The sequence below is a fragment of the Emys orbicularis genome, chromosome 1 (assembly GCF_028017835.1).
Source record: "Emys orbicularis isolate rEmyOrb1 chromosome 1, rEmyOrb1.hap1, whole genome shotgun sequence".
NCBI classification, from domain to species: Eukaryota; Metazoa; Chordata; order Testudines; family Emydidae; genus Emys; species Emys orbicularis.
The window spans coordinates 158,404,466-158,423,854 of NC_088683.1; the positions used below are offsets into that span (position 1 = coordinate 158,404,466).

A 19,389-nucleotide genomic window follows, 5' to 3' on the forward strand; every position below is an offset into this window, starting at 1 on the left:
GGACACAGTACTTCAGCCATGGTCACCCAAGTGCCAAATATAGCTGAGGTAAAGTAACCTCTTTACTCTTACTTGAGATTCCCCTGTAAATGTATCCAGGTGACCTTTTCTGTGGGAAACACTAGCACCACATGCTTTGGAGTTTGAAATTTAGCAGAAATTTGGCCTTTGTGACAGACTTGTGCCTTGTTCTGATCCTGTGAAAAATCCACCCAAATTTGGCCAAGCTATAGAAAAATCTTAGTTTGCACATACTCAGTGGTGACTTTTTAGAAAGTTTAGTGGCTAAAATCTCTGAAGATTCTACGCACCCTGAGCATGCTCCATCTCCTCATAGGTTCTAGGGCTGACCAGACTGCACGTGTGCCATCCCCAGAGAGCAACTGAGCATGCTCCAGCCCAAGGCTACAGGGGCAAAGCCTGAAGTTCTCTGTAGTTGCTGCTCTGGATTGCTCTGGTGCTAGGCAACAGAACTGAGAACAGAGATGCTGTTTCTCTTGTGCTTTCAAAGACACGTGCTCCCACCCCATCCCCTGCTGGTGCCCAGGCAGTGTGGGGAAGGAAGCTGCCTGGCTTGAATACAGTGGGGACAAGAGTCAAACCAGGAGGAAGGGAAAGGAGAAGATTGAGATGAAGAGTCTGGTGAGACTGGGGCTAGGTCTACACTACAGCGGGGGATCGACCTAAGATACACAACTTCAGCTACGTGAATAGCGTAGCTGAAGTTGTGTATTTTAGGTCGACTTACCTGGCTGTGAGGACAGCGGCAAGTCGACCGCTGCCGCGCCGCCGTCAACTCCGCTGCCGCCTCTTGCCGCGGTGGATTTCTGGAGTTGACGGCAGAGCGATCAGGGATCGATTTTATCGCATCTTCACTAGACGCGATAAGTCGATCCCCAATAGATCGATTGCTACCCGCCGATCCGGCGGGTAGTGAAGACGTGCCCTAGGACTGAAGGGCGGAGAAAGAGGGTGTGGGAGACTGGGAGCAGGTGAGGGACTGGTGTGTGTGGGGTGGGGAAGATAGATCTGAAAAGGAGCTGGAGTGTGGGGGAAGCTGGTTGGGCAAAGAGGTAGGGGAAAAGAGCTATGTATGGGGTGGAGGTGAAAGAGACTAAGATTGGATGAGGAGCCTGGAGAGGGCCACAGGGATGCAGCAAGGAGAATAGGACTGGGATGAAGAGCTGGGGTAGGGAAGAGACAGGTCTGTGGCAAGGCAGAAAGGATGTGAAACAGGCAAGAGGGTCTGTGCCCACTAGAAGACACTCCCCTCCACAGCTGGGAATGGAACCCAGGATTCCTCACAGGTGCCACAAGTACTCCTGTTATTTTTTCAGGATTCCTCAGTCTCACCATTCCTTTGCTGGCAGCAAATAGCTATGAAACCTACAGCACAGTATGTCTTATATCTCTTTGGTCCTGGTCCACATAGAGGATAACATCCTACTACTGCTAGCAGTTACTTCATTACTTCAAGTGGCAGAGGTCTGTGTGATGGTTGAAAGGTTTCAGCCCTGCTTATGACCCATGCAGGAATTTTTTTTTTTAAGTTTCCTTTAAAAAAGCCCAGAAAACTATGATAAAAGAGCATTAAGGTTGCAAAATCAAGTCCTCAAAAGTTAGGAAATACCAGAATTAAGTTTGCTTGTGTATCCTTAATTTGGCCCCCTTGTGCATATGCATTATTATATAATCTTCATGTGATCACATACTGTTTTTCCCACAGAACCCCTGCCTCATTTAGTGCACCAGTATTTCCCACCTCTCGGATGAAGGCTCTAACCACTCGACTATAGAGTCATTCTCAATGCTTCTGGCCCAATTAATATTGGATTATTTTTACAAAGTGGAATGGCTTCAACAACAGAATATAAGAGAAACCTCCATCAGAATTATCCCAGGGTCTAGTCACCTCATCTGGGAGGTGGGAAAACCCTGTTTAACTCCCTTTGCCTCATGAGGCAGAAGGGGAAATTGAACTATGGTCTCCCACCTCCTAGTTAAGTATCCTAACCACTGGGCTAAAGGTAATTAGGAAGGCTGGCTACTCTTTTGGCTATCTTGTGTAGAAACAAGTATGCTCATGCTGGGTGTTAGGTGTGAGATAGACATCTGCACACCTGCCAGAGGCAGCAGCACTCATGCTTAGAGGAAGAAACGTAGGCACCTACTGGACCTTTTACAGCAAAAACATAGGGACCAAGTGTGGGTTTTGTGGATTGCAGTGGTGCCTAAAACTGGGACTTAGCCACCTAAGTCTGGGCTTTAGGTGCCTAAGTGCCTTTGTGGATCCAGGACTAAGTTCTTGGCCTCAGTGACATTCTGTGCTAATGAGTTCCACAATCTAATTACACATTATGTGAAAAGCAGAGCCGTCCCGTCCATAGGACAGACCAGGGCAACTGTCTTGGGTCCCGTGCTTTGGGGGGCCCTGCCCTTCAGGGGGATGCCTGGGGGGCAGGGTGGCCCGAGGGACTAATAGGGGGCCTGGCACCGGCAGCAGGGATCAGGCCCGCGCCCCGCACTCACTGGCCCAGGCATTTATTTCTTTTTCTTGCCTGCAGCCCCCGCAGGCTCGGACTCAGTCTCTGTGGCAGCAGCAGCGAGCGACCCGGCCCCAGCCCGCTCCGCTCTGCTGGCTCCTGCCGTCGCCTGCTGCTGCAGAGTCTTAGCACCCCACAACCACTAGTGGCAGGGCAGGCTGACCCTGCTCTTTCGCCTCAGATGGTCCCTTCCCTTTTCTGGCAGGACCTCCACCAGCACAGGGGGCCCCCTCACCCCTAGCACAGGTGAGTGCCAGCCAGTAGTCTCCCTTGCCCAGCACTGGTGTCCCCCCAGTACTCCACACCTTCCCCTCCCACTGCTGTTTCTCCCCTCTCCCAGCACTGGGTGGGGTCCTCCAATGCCATCTCCAGGCCTCCAATGCCATCTCCAGGCCAGGGACAGCCCTTATCACCCCCTTGCCTCAGGGTCCTCCTTGCCTTTCAGCTCTCCAGTCTTGGAGTCCCCCTCCCTGCAGTACCAGGACCTGGGGTCCCACAACTCTGCTCTCTCTACCACCCACCAGGACTGGGGTCCTCCATCCATCTGCTTTTCCATCTCCCCTCCCCCTCCCAGCCCCCTGAGAAAACAGATCTTAGAGCCCCTCCTCCATGCTGGAGGGTCCTGGGGTTCCCCAGCACCAGGGAACATATAGGCCCTCCAAGAGCCACCCAGTTCCTGGGACATGGGCTCTCGGTGTTGCGAATGTGTAATTACATTTAAAAATAATCCACGGAAGGTAGCGAGACCATATACACCTGGGAAGTGAGTTTGCTGCAAGGAAGTCCAGGCAGGTGGATTTCAGAATGTAAGCGGTGCGACACTGAGCGTGATCGGTGATTTTTTTTTAAATTAATTAAAATTATAAAAAATACAATATAATAACATTATAATTATACAGCCGGGCGCTATTAATATTTAACCTGAGGCCAGCAGTTGCCCTTGAAGTTCACTGTAACCAGATTTCACGGGACTTTTTAACTTTTCAGTGGTAGAGGATTATAGTTTCTATCCCTGGTAGTTCAGGAGATCCAGACCTTAAACAATCTCTGGTCCCTTGGACTACTTAGAAACATAGGTCATTTCCCAGAAAGACCAGAATATTTCCAGTAAGCATCCTTGGCTACGCTGCGCTGGGGTGAGCAAAGGACCATTTTGAGTTAGTTAGCTAGTTTATTTTTAAAGCAGCATTTCTACTTGGAAATGAAGTTGTTATAAAGGATAGGGTTTTAGTTACCATCGGCCAGGTCTGCACTAGAAATGTTTGCTGGTATAGCAATTTCAGTTAGGAATGTGATTTTTTTTCTCAACATTTCTATGCTGGGAAAAGTCCTAGAGTAGACAGAGTTACACTGGCAAAAAAGTGCTTTTGTTTGCTCAATGAACCAGTATAAGCTACACTGTCAAAAACACTTTTTTGTTGTTGAAACTATATCTGCATTAAGGGGGGTTTTGCCATATAACTACACCAGCAAAATATAGACTAGGCCTCACTTATCCTTTTTCAGTTTTTGGTAAACAGATTTGATAGATGGGTACCATGCTTATGTGGTTTGATAGCTATGTGGTGAAGAAATCTGTACTAGGTTTCCCTGTGCTCTGAGATGAGCAAAGTGCTGAGCAGTACCATTTTGAATTAGTTTTAAACTTTATCACATGGTTCTTCAATTTATCGCACACCATTTACCAACTCCTCCTGTTCCACTCTGCTTGATAATCCCAGGCTACTTCCAGCTTTCCAAACCTAGTCTAAGCAGCTTGTCATCTTGTTTTTTAAAAAGCAACCTTTCACAGAAATGTCTCCTTTCCTCAACTGTGGAATTTCTCCACAAAAATTACCCAAGGCATAGGACAGGCACTATTCAGTGCAGTAGTAGTGACAGATTGGAAGTCTGATCTTCTATGGCTTGGCAGAGATAGGAATGGTAACTTCATATAATTACACACACAAGATTCACAGCTTCCCCCAACACTTGCGTCTAGGAAATTCCCAAGCTACTAGACCTTAAATAATAACATTGTTATGCATATCTATTTTTGGACATTTTTAAGAAGTCTCTGATCCCTGTAGAGCCAAACTCAAGGTAATTTAGACAGTCTTAAAGGCAAAAGTTACATAAAAGTACCCCAACACCATTTTTAAACTCTTTGAAACAATCATTCCTGTTACATCTGCGGCACACAGAGAATGCACAAGTGTGTGCTTTGATCGACAGGCTTTACTAGAAGAACATAGGTGTTGCTCATGCTTAATGCAACTACCCCAAATGCCCCCTTAACATTCGCCAGCCCCCATCCTGTACCACCTATTCCCTGCCAACCCCCGGGAAGGGAAGAGAACAGGTGCAGAGTTACGCCTTTGTCAGGAGTGGTCACTGCACGCGCAGTAGGCAAAGCTGGCAGCTGTGAGGGGCTGTGGGGTCAGGCTAGCTAGGTACAACGAGCGGCTGCCGGTGTGCACAGGGCAGAGCTCAGGTTGCCAGTTGTGGTTGGACGTATTCCTGGAGTTTCATCACATGACACAATCTTTAATTAAAGATTCATCTTTCATTCCCGGAGATGCCAGGACAACCCCAGGCAGAGCCGGGGCTGCGTTGGCGTGTCCTGTCCAGGAGCCGGGCTGGCGGTGCCCAGTGCACCAGGCCCTGCTGTGCCCTGGGCTGCCGTGTGTGAGGGCACCCCCCGCCCGCGCGGCTGCAGACGGGCCGCTCGGTGCCACGTTGAGCTGCGCGGGCGGAGCCGGAGCCAGCCCCCAGGCTGCTGCTCCCTCTTCCGCCGCCTCGTCAGGTCACGGCGGGGTGTGGGGCCGGCTCCTCCCCCACGCAGGAAGGGCCGGGCTCGGGGCCTCCCCTCGGGCATGAATGGGTTCAGCACCGCCCGGGCCGCTGCGTCTCCCCTTCGGCCCTGGGCCGGCCCGCCCCTCCCCCAATAGGGATGCGCGTTACAGGCCGCCCGTCGCTGGAGACTGGTACCGCGCAGAGAACTGGCTGGCCGCCTCATCCCTCTTAGCCAATCACATGACAAGTTACAGCACCCTGCCCCGATAGCCAATCACAGCCTCAGCCGCTCAGCGTCCAAGGCTTCAGTTCAAAGCCCTGTAGAGGGACTGAGCGGCTTCTGATTGGCTTTAGGAGAAAGCTCTTTCCATTGGATCGGCTCTTGGGGCTGCTAGGGCGGCGGCAACGTCTTTTGATTGGGTCTCTGATTATCTTCGGGTAGGTTCGGCTATTTCCGTAACGGCCCCGCGATTGGCTCCGATGTATTCCGGATGTTTCCGTTCCCGCTCGGTGATTGGCCCCACGCTGGTGAGGTTATTACCGTAACCACCGCTGGATTGGCCCCGATGTGCTTCGGGTGTTGCCGTGCGGGGGCCTCGGGCGGTTTGACTGGGTATTCACGGAGGCTGCTTAGGGCCGTTGCGCAGCGTAGGGCGGCGACGGGGATAGGCGGCTGCGCGGCTTTGGCGCACAGCACACACAGAGCGCAGCGGCGGCGGCAGCAGCAGCCCGGCACGGAGCGGCGGCGGCGGCAGCAGCGGGGACAAAGGGACTGATCGGCGCGGCCGCGGGGGCTCCCGGCAGAAGGCAGCAGCTGCCGGCGCCGGAAGCGGCGCGGGGGGGAGCGACAGGAGGGTCCGGCGGGTCCCATGTGCCCTGGGCGCCCAGGGGAGCAGCCGCTGCCGCCAGGGCTCTGAAGCCGGCTGAGGAGGAGCCGGGGCCGGGAGCCGCCGCCATGGCCTGTGCCGCTGCCTCCGTCCGCCTCCCGCATTGCAGCCGCTTCAGCGTTAGCCGCCGCCCGCTGCCCCTGCGGGCGCTATGAGGAGCCGCGCCGGAGCCGTCGCCTCATCCCCGCACTGAGGAGCCGGAGCGAGCGAGGACGCCCGACCGCTTCACTCCCCCACTCCGCCCGCTGAGGATCCCACCGCCCGCGCCGGATCCTCTTCCAAGCTCGCGGCGCAACGAGCAGACCCGGAGATCCGTGCGCTCGAGAAAATAGTCCCCATCACTGCTGCCTCCCTAAGAGGAGAGTGGGGAGAAGGCGAAAACCCGGCGAGGAAAGAAGAGCTCGGCTGTAGCTTGCGCCCCATGTGACTGGCTCTCAGGGTGGGGGCAGCAAGGCCTAGCAACCCCCACTGTTTCCCAGGCCGCAGCAGGAGCAGCATCGGGGGGGCTCGTGTGCTGGGTGGAGGCAGCTGTTGGACCCAGTGGTGCTGCTGGGAAGGATGGTTTTATAAACGAGGAGTAAAGAAGCCCTGAGAAGAGAGATCCAGAGGGGGAGAGGGTTTCCCCTGGGGGAGGGGAGGGGAGGGGGGCTGGAATTTAATGTTGCATTTTGTATCCCTCTCCACCTGAGAGAGAGGCACGCACACCAACCACCAGGAAGAGGAGAAGGCGAAAGGAAGAAAGGAGGAGAGGTGATCAGAGGGAGAGAGAGAGACCATGTCAGGGCGGCCCAGAACCACCTCCTTTGCAGAGAGCTGCAAACCAGTGCAGCAGCCTTCAGCATTTGGCAGCATGAAAGTTAGCAGTGAGTATTGATTTCGCACCCACACCCCGTGCAGATTAAACATCGGGTTTTTAAAAGAGAATTTGCACTGTTGTTTGTCAGTAAACATAATTGTGTGAGGGATTCTGGGCTGGTCAGTGGAAGAAGATCTAGACTGTCTCTAGCACTGGATGAAACAGCTCCCTTTCCCTCCCCCTCATTAACCTTGAATAGGCACACACCATGGTTTCCATTTGGGCCTGTTTAACAAAAAATATTTGTTTGGTGCTCCTTTCTGCCTCTTATCTATAACAATATTGTTAGTTTGACCAGCTAGTTAAAGGGAATATTTCTGTTGCAATTTGGTTTTAAAGAGCTATGTGCTGCATTTCTGTCTATGGAGCAATGGAGGGAAGGAAATGAATTACATGCACATGTGATCATTTCACGTATTTGTACAGTTATATGCTTCTAAACATTTTCTGTTGTGTGATACATTGAAAAGTGGAATGTTTGCTATAAGTATGCACCCACAACTGGGGTGTGAACACTTTTTTTTTTTTTTGGTGCAAGCTTAGCAGGAGGCTTAGAAAAGTCTATTTCCATAATATCTTGTGTTTCCGGCTCTGTTAAATGTGCTGTGAAAAAAAAATTCTTGAATATGTGTATGTGAACACATTGAACTGTTAGTGAAAAAGAACATCCTGTATTTCTATCTTTCAGAAATCGATTTTTTTTTTTTTTAAGGATGAGGCCTATGGCCCCATTCTAAACAGTAGTATTACATGTATATTGTAAATTGGGTAAGTGGTTTACTATGTGCTCATCCTTGATCTCCCAGTTTATGGCATTGGGATTTTGAGGAGAATTAGAAATATATATTTAAACCTATTAATAAAAAAGATAAAGTGTTGGAGGAAAAAGACCCTATTGTGTGTGTCTAAAGATCAGTTACATATTTTTAATCTGGAATTTGTTGATTCTTGGTTTAAATATATTCATATGCAAAGGTAACATGATCTTGCTCATCTATGTGAATAATTTTCATTCAAAGGCACTTCAGGTCCACTCTTGTAGAAATCTGGATGGCTTTATAAAAGGACCGTGAAGGTCTGATATACATCACTATTATTTAAACCCATCACTTTGAGACTTGCGTTTTGATACTTACACCTGGCAAAGCTGTGTTTATATCATATTGCTTTATTGTACATGTGGAGTTGTAGTTCACTCCAAAGCTTTAGGTAATTGTGAGCTTTCAAACATTTGTCAGAAATTCTTGCATTTTCTAGTCTAAGATGCCTTCCACTGTGGTTGGAGCTTTGAAGAAAATATTGGGTTTATGGTCTGAAGTCTACCCTCTCATGTCTGTTTGATCAGAGTACCTGCAGTACTTATGAACATTTTGAGTAGTTAGCCCATAATAGCAACATGAGACTGTACAGTTGATTAGATATAGCAATAACACATTTCACTCTCCATTTATATGGAGAATATTGTGTGACTCCATTTTATTTTCATTCATTCTCCTTATATGAGAGTGGCAGAGGAAGCAGGAGGTGTTAATCAATATTTCTGCATGTGACTATGTGTAAAATTGACCCAGATCTAGAACTGTCATGATCAGAAACTAAAATGGTCTTACCTAAGCTTTACCTCTTAATTTTTGAAGGTTTGGTTTGGGTCTCTCTTCCTATTTGAGGTCAAAATCTAGGAAGATGCATGCCCATAAATTGGTGTAGGCTAGCAAATACGATTGCTTCCCCATTGTGTTATACATTTGGTATTTAAAGGCCTTAACATAAAGTGTCCACAGTGGTGATACCCCTCTTTCCCTCCCCCTCCCCCCCATTGTGATCATGTCCTGTTGGTGTCTTTAAAAGGATATATAATCAGAGCAACAGAAGCAGAGGCAAGGACTGTGTGGAGTAGGAGACAGTGTCTGTTCTGGGGGACAGCAAGACTGCTGTATGCTGAAAAGGGTAACTTCTAATGAGCATCAGAATTTTGGTGGCCTCTTTGGGTATGACGAAGCAAGATTCAAATAATCAGAGTCCAGGTCTTGGAAAAGTAGGCTTTACTTTTTTAAATGATGTTTCTAGCCATTTTGGTTGTGAAAAAAAATTCCTGTATATGACCAGGTGTATATTGATGCAGTGCTGTTTCTGAAGTCTGCAGGCAGCTCTGGTGCCTCTGCCACTGATCAGAGCTTCCTAAACTGTAGCAGAGTGAAAACTGGACCTATTTTGGGTCTGTTTCACTGCTTCTATTCATAATTCTGTGAGTAGTAATGAAACTGAATGACCAAGTAAATCTTGCTCTGTTGCTGCTGTGGAAAGCCAGGAGGAGCAGCAGCAGTCAGGCACTGTAACTAGTCTGTAGGAAGAGAGAACTCCAAAAGTGGTGGAGGCTCTGGGAGGGCAGAGTAGCAGGGACTCTACATACCATCACAGCATCCAGGAGGATCAGAGGTGGGAACATAGTGAATGCTCCTTCAGTTCAATAGCAGGGAGTATATGTGCTTTTCCCCTAAATTTATCAGATGCTCACTCACTGCAGGCTGATTTGAAAGGATGAATCTTGATCCAGGGACTGGCATAAGATTCCCAGCACCTCTCTTTTCCCAGCCCCAGTAAAGGGAACTTGTCATTTGTGCTTCACCCTGGACAAAACATGCTGCCCACTTCTCTGGGATAACAGTTGTAGGGATTGTGGTGTCCCAGTATTCTTTCACCAGAGGTAGAAATAGTAGATGTTGCCTTGTCAGTGTTAAGAGCATCTTCCAAGATCCACTAGATGTTTTTTTGTTTTGGTTTTGAGAGCACTTATGCTCCCAATTGTGTATTTTTAAATTTAGTTAACGTCAAGTGCCTTCCTCTGTGTTTACAGTTCTGTAATATAGGGTTTGCAAACTTCTTCTGTGCAAAAAAAAACATTTTTTGTGTGTTCCTTAAAAAGACATACTGGTTGGGCCTGTCCTAGTTCCTAGGAATGAATTGAGGGCAATATAAAAAATATTAGATGTATTTATCATTTTGAAAAGTCTAGCTGTGATCTTAATCACATTTAAAAGATAAATGTTAGTTGGATTTGTAAGTTTGTATTTAAACATTCAACTAATAACTTCTGGGTTGCTGTTTAAATTTGATGCTTGCCAGTAAAATCTGCTGAAATTGAAGTATGGAGCTTACCATGGCTTAGTGCTGCACCTAGTTGTTTTATACTTGGAAATGATGTACAACTGGAAGCAAACGGGATAAATTGTCCTGAAAATGAAGTGTGGTCTTGCAACACACAACAAAAAAATGCACCTCTTCATAAAAATACAAGTCTTAAATGGGAAAACTCACAACTTGCAAACTTAAACAGTAAACTTTAATGACTGTGAAACTGACTGCTGTTGATTATGAAAGACAGTGTTTTAAAGAACATTTAGGACTTGCTACACTTAAAAATACTTTTAATACTGCTGTCTTCAAACTGTTACTTTGTCTCTGCCCGCAGCCCTTCATAACAGGCTAATTCTTCTCAAGGGGTGCAATAAACTTTTCACTGCATGTGTAAATGTCATATACATGCAATAGAATTACTTGTAATTTTTCATAAAAACAATTTTAGTGAATGCTGTACAGCTAATCACCTTAGGTTAAATGCCCAAATCTAGCTATTTTCTTGCATAATGTGTGTAAGTTCATGGCCTCTTGAATTTTCATAATTTAGACTATGTAGCAATTAATTCTGTGACTTGCTGAAAGAATTTTGCCCCAACAGCAAACTTGCCTTTGTTCAAGTTCATTATTTCAACTACTTACTTAAATGTAGTGGTTTTTTTCATATGAAAGGATCCAAAAGTGCACAAGAAGCTCTAATATGTGTGAGTACATATTACTCCAGTGCTGAAATGCAGTCAGGTATAAAGTGGAATATAGCAGCAGCTTGACAGTTGCACAGCCTATTAGTTTAGGATAGTAATGGTATCAAAATCTGTACAAAAGGTTTTTGGGTAGGAGGCAACAACTTGGTGAAAAGCTTAAGATAAATGACACCCCTCTTCTCCCCCCCCCCCCCCAAAAAAAAAAAAGCTATCCTAGCTGAAAAGAAATGATCTTCTCTCTCCAGATGCTCCTGGCTGCTGAGAGTTGTGTGGGTTTTAGCAACCCTATCCCTCATCCAGATTTTTGGCTACTTCTGGGAGGGGGAGTTTCCTCTACACAAAAATTGGAAAAAGTTACTTGACTCCATACCAGGGTGAAAAATGCCTTTGTATTGTCATGCCCCAAATCCACACTCCTGCAGTTTCAAAAAGGGAATATAACAGCTGTGTGGTGTATCTACATCCCCAATCAATTTCGTATTTATACTTTTAAAAAAAATGTTACTAGGGCTAGTTGAGTAGAACAGAAATTTATCTCTTAGTTAATAAAATAAAGATTGATCAGTCTTCATGAATGCCAGTGAAATTTGTCAAATAACTGCCGAACACAATTCAACCAATCCTTTTTACTTCATCTCCTGCCCCTGATACACCTTCTTTCCCTTTCCAGCTTCACTGGTTTGGTTGGTTGGGGTTGTTTTCTTCCTTGTGATATATATCATGGTGTATCTTTTCCTGAGGTCTCTTTTTGTTGTTGTTGTTTTCTCTGCCTTAGCTTCCTTGATGGATGTTCACACTTTCCCCCTGTCTCATTGCATATTTTCCCCCACCCACCCACGCAATATACCCTCTTGATACTGTATTTTCCCATCATCCCATCAGTCTTGTCCTCTTTCTCTCCCACCCACCATTAGATCACCTCACATACCAGTGTGTGAACCCACACATTGAACTTAGAAACTTTACCTGTCTACATTCTGCCTGGTTCTAGTTAGTGATGCTGTTTCCTTGCCTTTAATTAGGAGGTCACAGGATGTGCTACAATATCATTCCTGCACCCGTGGTGGTGGTTATGGGTTCTGCAGAACTTGAGATTTCTTTTTTCAAACTAACATCTGTAGTCCATATTGATGAAGAAAGCCTTTGAAAATGTAAACGGATACAGGACTTAGGGATGCAAATTATTAAACTGTTAACTGGTAAGCATTAGTCTTACTGTTAACCTACCCTAACCATTAATCCCCAGCCCCGGGCTGGCCGGAGCAGCCCTGTCCCCTCTACCTTTAACCGGTTAACCAGTGTAATTTTTACGGGTTAACGTGACAGGCATACAACCCCAATTATAGATGGGAGAATCATCCTTGCCACATCTTTTGGTTATTTCCCCAGCCTACCGGCATCACCTCAGTGTTGTCAGGATTGATCATCAATCTCTCATCCATATGCCAGTCACCGTCCGAAACGGTGCCGTGTGTTCAGCAGCACTGTTTGGGTAGCATATGATAGAGTTGTGTTGTCATCATGGTCCCACACACATTGAACAGGAGAGATTAAATGGATCCCTGCACAACTTCACATGTTAGGGCTTGTCTACACTGGCAATTTACAGCATTGCAACTTTCTCGCTCAGGGGTGTGAAAAAACACCCCCCTGAGTGCAGCAAGTTTCAGCGCTGGAAAGCACTAGTGTAGACAGTGCACCAGTGCTGGGAGCCACGCCCCTCGTGGAGGTGGTTTTTTTTAGAGCTCTGGGAGAGCTCTCTCCCAGTGCTCTGTCACGACTACACAAGCCACGTTAAAGCGCTGCCATGGCAGCGTTTTAGCGTTGCCAGTGTAGACTAGCCCTTAGTGCACTGAAGGAAAAGAACCAATCTCCCTACACCACCTTCTGAGAATACTTAGTCAAGAAAGAACAGAGCCACCCTAGAATAGCACTTTTAATCAGTGATTATCAAAGAATTTTGACAGGTCTAACAATATTAGCATGGGCACTTAGGCTATGTCTACACTAGCACGTTTGTTGGGATGTGAAAAAAAGCCTGTTGGGGTGGTTTAATTATGCCAGCGACAGAGCTCTTTCCCGTTGGCATAGAGCAGCTACACGGGAGACTAACAGTGGCACAAATAGTGTGATGAAGTAGTCCCAACATCTGTAGTATCACAGTGCGCATCTTAAGCCTAAAGTTGACTGAGGACCTAGCATGGCAGGCCTTAAATCACCCAAGGCCAGTGGCCCAACATACTCAATCTGTATCAGTTTCGGAAAGATGTTTTCTTCAGTTTCTGCACTGGTAGCATGGAGTTTGCTTTACTGAAGGAACTCTACTATGGAATTCAGGAGCATTTGGGTATTTACAGTAGAAAGCTAACTCTCTGGGCCCTAATGTCATAGAAACAAGTACTTTGTTTCCAAGACAGGTGGTTTGCTCGCTCAGTTCTGTGTGTGAGTCTACACATTCTCACAGATTTTTATAGGTCAGAATGTAATTATGAGCAAGTTGTAGCACTTCTGTTTTGCCGGCTTTAGTAACCATAGTAATCTTATTGAATGTAACAAAGTTGTGTATTTCTTGCCAGTATTACTGTAAAGTGTGACTTGAACTTAAATACATAAATATTGTGGGCTAATTCTTCAATTAAATAATCATCAGGGAGAGGGGACAAGGGGAACAATGTTGCTATTTAACTTTTTGGTTCAGGTAACTTCTGTTGACTTTGGTTTTGCATTTGGAAACAGATCTTAGGCTTAAGAGTTCAGAGAATTAAGTGGTGTATGTAAATAGATGCTCTGGTTGTCTCCAGTCATCTGGCCAAATTTGGAGAAAGCCTTCTGCCAGAAGCTCTGGACTAGTAGAAGTGCTATCTGGGCAAGAACAAGTGTTGGATTTTATGCCTGATATCTGGACTAGGACAATAGAGGAAGCTAGCGTAGGCTGAGTGGTATTAGGCACATCACTATTAAGCTGTTGGCCCAAAATGAGGGGGAATGGTCTAAATAAATATCAACTAGGTAAGTAATGTCTTGAAAAGGGCATGGGATCAGAGAGAAGTGCGCTGCTGAGCATGCATGAAGCTGAGCCTCTGTTTGGATATGTCAGTTCTTTGATCAGATGTCTGGTGACTTAAGAGAGGAGAGTTTGAGTGTGGGCTTTGAAGTTATAACCAGAAAGGAAGCAACAGTTTAATTTTCCAGTCAAGATGGAGTAGGCTCTTTTAGAGCTGCAACTGCTACTACTACAGGATTTGTTTGTTCTGATTTTTAGTGGCAGTGTAATGCTTACAAGTTGTAGGCCTTGGCCCTATAGTTCAAAGGCAGTATCTTAGGCCAGAAAAGCAAGCAATAATTTAATTTTCCAACCAGGCCAAGTGTCGTGTGGTAAAATAAACAGCAATCTGATTATTTGCTGCTGCAAAGCATACTTTGATTTGTTTTTAGGAGGGAGATGACTTCTCGCCAATACTTAACTGCTGTTGCTAGAGCCAGTCCATTTAATTTCCTTGACTTACACACTATTCTAAACACACTTATATACAGTCTATATATACATACACAGACTCCATGGGTTTAACTAGAACAAAACATTGACAAATGTCTGAAACATATCAAACCATTCTGTGTGGTGCGGTTATTTTTTGAGTGTGAGTGTGGTGGTTTGAATCCATCAGCCCAAATCACTAGAGAGAGTTTGCTTGTGGACTAAGTAAACATGAATCACTTAGCACAGCTGTGAATGTTAGTCAAGGGAAAACTTAGTTATAAACACACTTTCTAAAATTTATGGACAAATATATAGCCATCTCAGAGAAATTTTTTTTTTTTTTGGTAACTTGCTGAAAGCATAAGAAGCTTTCTGATAAGAGCATCCCTTGGAAAGTGAGCGTAAAATGTTTAGTATGGTTTCATTATGTGTACATTGCTGATCACCTGAAATTTGTGGATGTAGAAAGTCATTTTGTTCATTAGAAACTTCTATAAGTAGATTGTTCTGTAATGTGTAACACACAAGAAGCAACGTTTGTTACCATATAGAACATCACATCTGCCATTGCCAAGTATAATTTCAATTTTAGAGACTTCACAATATCAAAAATGGCCTTAATCTTGGATTAAACAGAAACATTCATGGAGCGAGAGACTTCGGAGGTAATTACGAAGTGTTGTAGGGAAGCATCTTAAAAAGGCATATAGAAAGCTAGGTTTATTATTGTACTTGCTGATAGATCCACTGGGGTGTGTGTAGCTGAGCAAGAGTCTTGTGTGTACATCAAGTCTGTGCAGTGTGGGGAAGCTTGTACTCTTTACTGAGGTGGTAGACTTGGAATCTAGGACAGCTGATGGTATCACAGTGGAATTAAAAACAGCTTTGGGAATTGTGAGGATCAAGAACGAAAACATTGTTCACTATATTGAATTCAACGTTTAGCTTGTGATTCAGGATCTCAGAAATTATCAAAAGCATGCCTTTATTTTGAGATGCATTCAAATATTGCTACTTAAGTGACCAGGAAGTGGCAATTGGAATCTGCCATGTTTGCTGGGTTGGTTGTCAGACCACAGTGATAAAGGCAATGACCAAAAATTATCATTTTGCTGTTGCTCATCTAGACGATATTGCAGAAACCAAGTAGGGTTGATGTAGCCCAAATAGAAAAATTTCTTAAGGAAATCAAGACAGGGAATTTCGTGGGCCCATTATATTTCATAATGGACACAAACACCAGTATGACTAAAGCTTACTTTCAAGGCAAGAACCTCCTTTGAGGCTCTGGGAAGGCTCAGAATTGCTATGCTGGAACTTATAGCAATAAAAGAAGGTCCTAGCTGTTGCTCTTCAGGATGGCAGACCCTGCCAGAGCAACAGCAGGAGAGGTATGTGTGCAAGTTTTAATCTGATGATTAATACCCCCCATAAGTTGCCTTTCAAGATCCATAGTTCCTGCACATGCCTATCACAACATATAGTATGCCTCATCCAGTGCATGAAATGCCCCAGTAACAACTTTGTGGGTCAAGCAAAACACTTACTATGCTATGGAATGAACATGCACAGAAAAATAAGACACAAGCACTATATCACCTGTGGGCGAACATTTTTCACAAAGTGCGCCAGATCTCTCAGTTCTTGTCCTCAAAAGAAATCCGCATAACCAAAAGATGAGCCTGGGAATTTAAGTTCATAGCTTTGTTAAACACTATAAAAATCATGGACTTCATAAAGATGCTGGATTAATGGCTCATTACAGCAATCTACAACCCTACCCTTCTTTGCTGTGACTGCAGAGATGTTAACTACCCACATCATCTTGAATGGTCTCTTACAACATGTTAATTCCTTATGCTAAACAATCTGTTCAACCTTGTCTTTAGCTATGACACTGAGTACCTTCCCAGTTCTGAAGAACTCTGCAAGCTAGAAGGCATCTCTTTTTCACAGACAGAAGTTGGTCCAATAAAAAGTATTACCTCACACAACTGGAGTTATAAGCAGTTTTTAAAAAGGTTTAGTGTGTGTGGGCTTAAAAAAATTGTAAATTTTATAACTGTCTGCAAGCACTTTGGAATGAAATAATAATTGTATATCTGCTGGAAGACAGAGTTTAAATCCTGTGGATTTTCCAAGATTTATTTGCATGACTTCATAGTGCAGTGGGTGCTGTTCTAACTTTTTAAAAATAAAATGCAAACCCTACATTAATTGAATAATACATTTACCAATTCAAACGCCAAGAGTCAAGAAAGGAAAAAACTAAAGATAACAATATTAATTTCCCCATTTTAGCCATATGATATGAGGTATAATGACCAAACTTGTAAGTTAGGCTCTTGTAAGTTTTTTGTACATTTTATGTGTATTGTTGTAGAATTATTTCAATCAAAGTTGTAGCTCTTTTCTTTCCTGACTTTTGGGTGTGGTAATTTGTATCCTTCACTGTGCATTAATATAGGCTTTTCTGAATTCATTTTCAAGCAAGCCCATGGAATCCTTCCCTGGAGGAGCTTAGAAGCTAGATTTGCAATTTGCAGAATTAAAACACTGGTGTATAACACCACTTTCCTGCCTGATTCTGGCCATGAAAATTATTGTGATGGAGCGTAATGTATTTTTTGTGGTGGAGGTGGTGGTGGTTTGTCTTTCTCAAAGTTCTTGTGTGGGTCTGTGCTTCCCAATTTGTTCTCACACCTAAGGATAACTGTCTGTCTAGCAGCAGCCACATTGGCATAAAAATGCTTTACACATGGAACCAGCTGCAAAGAGACTCTGAGGCGGTCATGTGATTATACTCGGTTTTCTTCTGCAGTCCTTCCAAATGCTGTTGCCGACCCTGTTGAGAACAAAAGAAAAGCAGGTGGAGATAGAGCAAAAGGACAGGATGAAGAGAAAAGGAAGACTGAGGACAAAGGAGATGGAAGAGACAAAGATGGGGGGGGAAGGGGGAACGACAAAAGGACAGAAATAATGACAGTTGCCTTAATGCTAGCAACCCAGAATCTTTTTCTGAGAAATAGATCAAATTTTAAGTGAGCATCCGAAATGTGTATTTTAATAGTACACTAGACTATCACATAGAAATCTCACGAAAGTCTTTGAGAGGGGGAGGGGAAATGACTTGAAAAAACACCTGCTTGTGCTGTTAGTGTTCAGACACCATTTACTCTCAGTCTAATGTCCTGAGGCTGGGAATTAATGTGGGTGTATGTCACAGAGTTAATGTTGCTTAATTCTGCTGCAAGATTAAATGTTGGTATGTGCAGTAAACCCCATTCCAGCCTATCTCTAGAAATGATCCCTTTTTTGCCCTTGCAAATTTCCCAGTCTGAAGAACCCTCCCCCACCTTGGGGGAGAACGGGGGGATGGAATATGGAAAACATCCCATTGCTTCACATTTCATTTAATACAAATTTTTACTTCACTATTCACTTTGTAAGCATATTTGTTCTCATGCATAACAAGGCACGTGTATTGTCCAAAATGGAAATCTTACAGTTCTCCAAGTAGTGTCCCTATAGGTGCTCCACTTCAGGTGTGCATGTGCCTTTTTGAACCCTTGATCAGAGATTTTCAGTTAGCAGTGTCTGTTTGGTCCATGCATGCACTCTATATGATCTCATGCCACACTCTGAGTGCATATAGGGCTACACAGGCAAACTGCCTTTCAGTTCCTTCTCTAGTGCCTCGGCCTGAGACACAGCTCTAGTGTATCTGCCTTGTGCGTGTATCAGTGTGTTTTGTAGTTGTTGTTGTTGTTGTTTAGTTAGTGTTAATTGTTGTGAGTGTAGAATTAGCTATGTAGGTGTGAGAGATTCAGTTTTTACTTTCCCTTTTCCCCCCCTCTCTTTTTCTAGGGAGTTTATTTGGTCTGGTTAGGCATGCCTGGCTTGCCAGCTTTCAAACGCCACCTCTCTTGTCGGGAGGCTATCCCAATCAGCGACAGCCGCTCTAAGTGCATTCATTGTTTGGGAGAGTCCTATGTCTCCCCAAAGTGAAATTTTCGCGTGGCTCTAAAATCCTGCGCTTGGAAGACTCAGGAGGCCAAACTGAAGTTGCTGCTGATGGAGTGCTCCTTTCAACCTGCTTCCAAGTCATCTCACGAGACCTGCCCCCTCCCTCCAGACAGATCCAGTGCCCCTTCACCTAATGTCTTGCCTAAGAAGGACTTGGGGAAGGCTCCAAAGAAGAGGAGTGCAGTTTCCCACCACAAGGAGCCAGCTCCCAAGAAGTCCTGATATCCTGTTAAGTCTGTGGTGTCAGAGGCCTCGACCTCTCAACTCGGTACCATGGAGGCAAAAGACTGTTCATCCGGTACCGGTGGAGCAGGGAAATCCTAGAGTGCTTTGGAGAAATATGGTGCTGGCAGGGCCCCAGTATTGTCCATCTCCAGGTCGGCACTGTCTGTTTTAGACTTAATGGTGTCTTTCCACTCAGCTCCATCAGTACTTCAAAATTGAAGCACACACTTTTAGCCCTGGCACCTACATGCTCCAAACCAGTGGTACTACCCAAGTCGATTGCTGCGTCGGTACCAACAGGAATTCTGTTACTCCAGGGACTTGTCAGCATTAGATGAGCTGGAGTTCCCATTGCTTGTGGGTACTAAATACCCCTCGGTAATGAGACCCCAGTCTCTGGATTACCAGTGCTTATCGATACCACCAGATTCTCTGCTTTTTTTTCTACTGGAGGCCCCACTGGAGGACATTGAGGAGGATAAAGCAGACATTGTCAGTCTCCTCCTTATCAGTGCAGGGTTCCCCTCTGCTTCATTACAGGAACCCAAACTTGGGCAAGGCCTGTTGCCCATGTCGGGGAGGGTGGGATCAGTGCTGGGTACCACCCCATCTCCTGTCTATGGGTCTCCCCACTGGTCATAGTGAGATCCTTGGGTGGTGTATGAGTAGCAATTTGCCAGGTCTCCAGGTCCATTTTACCAGAGAAGGGTCACACAGTCTCCTCCACCAAAACCTCAACATGAAGAGCCCCTTTGAGGAG

General features: G+C 45.3%; 1 protein-coding gene across 5 annotated transcripts in view; it reads left to right on the forward strand.

Annotated features, from left to right (window-relative positions):
• Window positions 1–6,741: 6,741 nt before the first annotated feature.
• GSK3B (glycogen synthase kinase 3 beta) overlaps window positions 6,742–19,389 on the forward strand; it is a 239,934-nt gene continuing 227,286 nt past the window's right edge. For all 5 annotated transcript variants that reach the window (XM_065400070.1, XM_065400102.1, XM_065400086.1 and 2 more), the window contains exon 1: window positions 6,742–7,068. In XM_065400070.1, coding sequence (XP_065256142.1) covers window positions 6,981–7,068 — 88 coding nt within the window. In that variant the 5' untranslated portion in view covers window positions 6,742–6,980. The remainder of the gene's footprint in view (window positions 7,069–19,389) is intronic.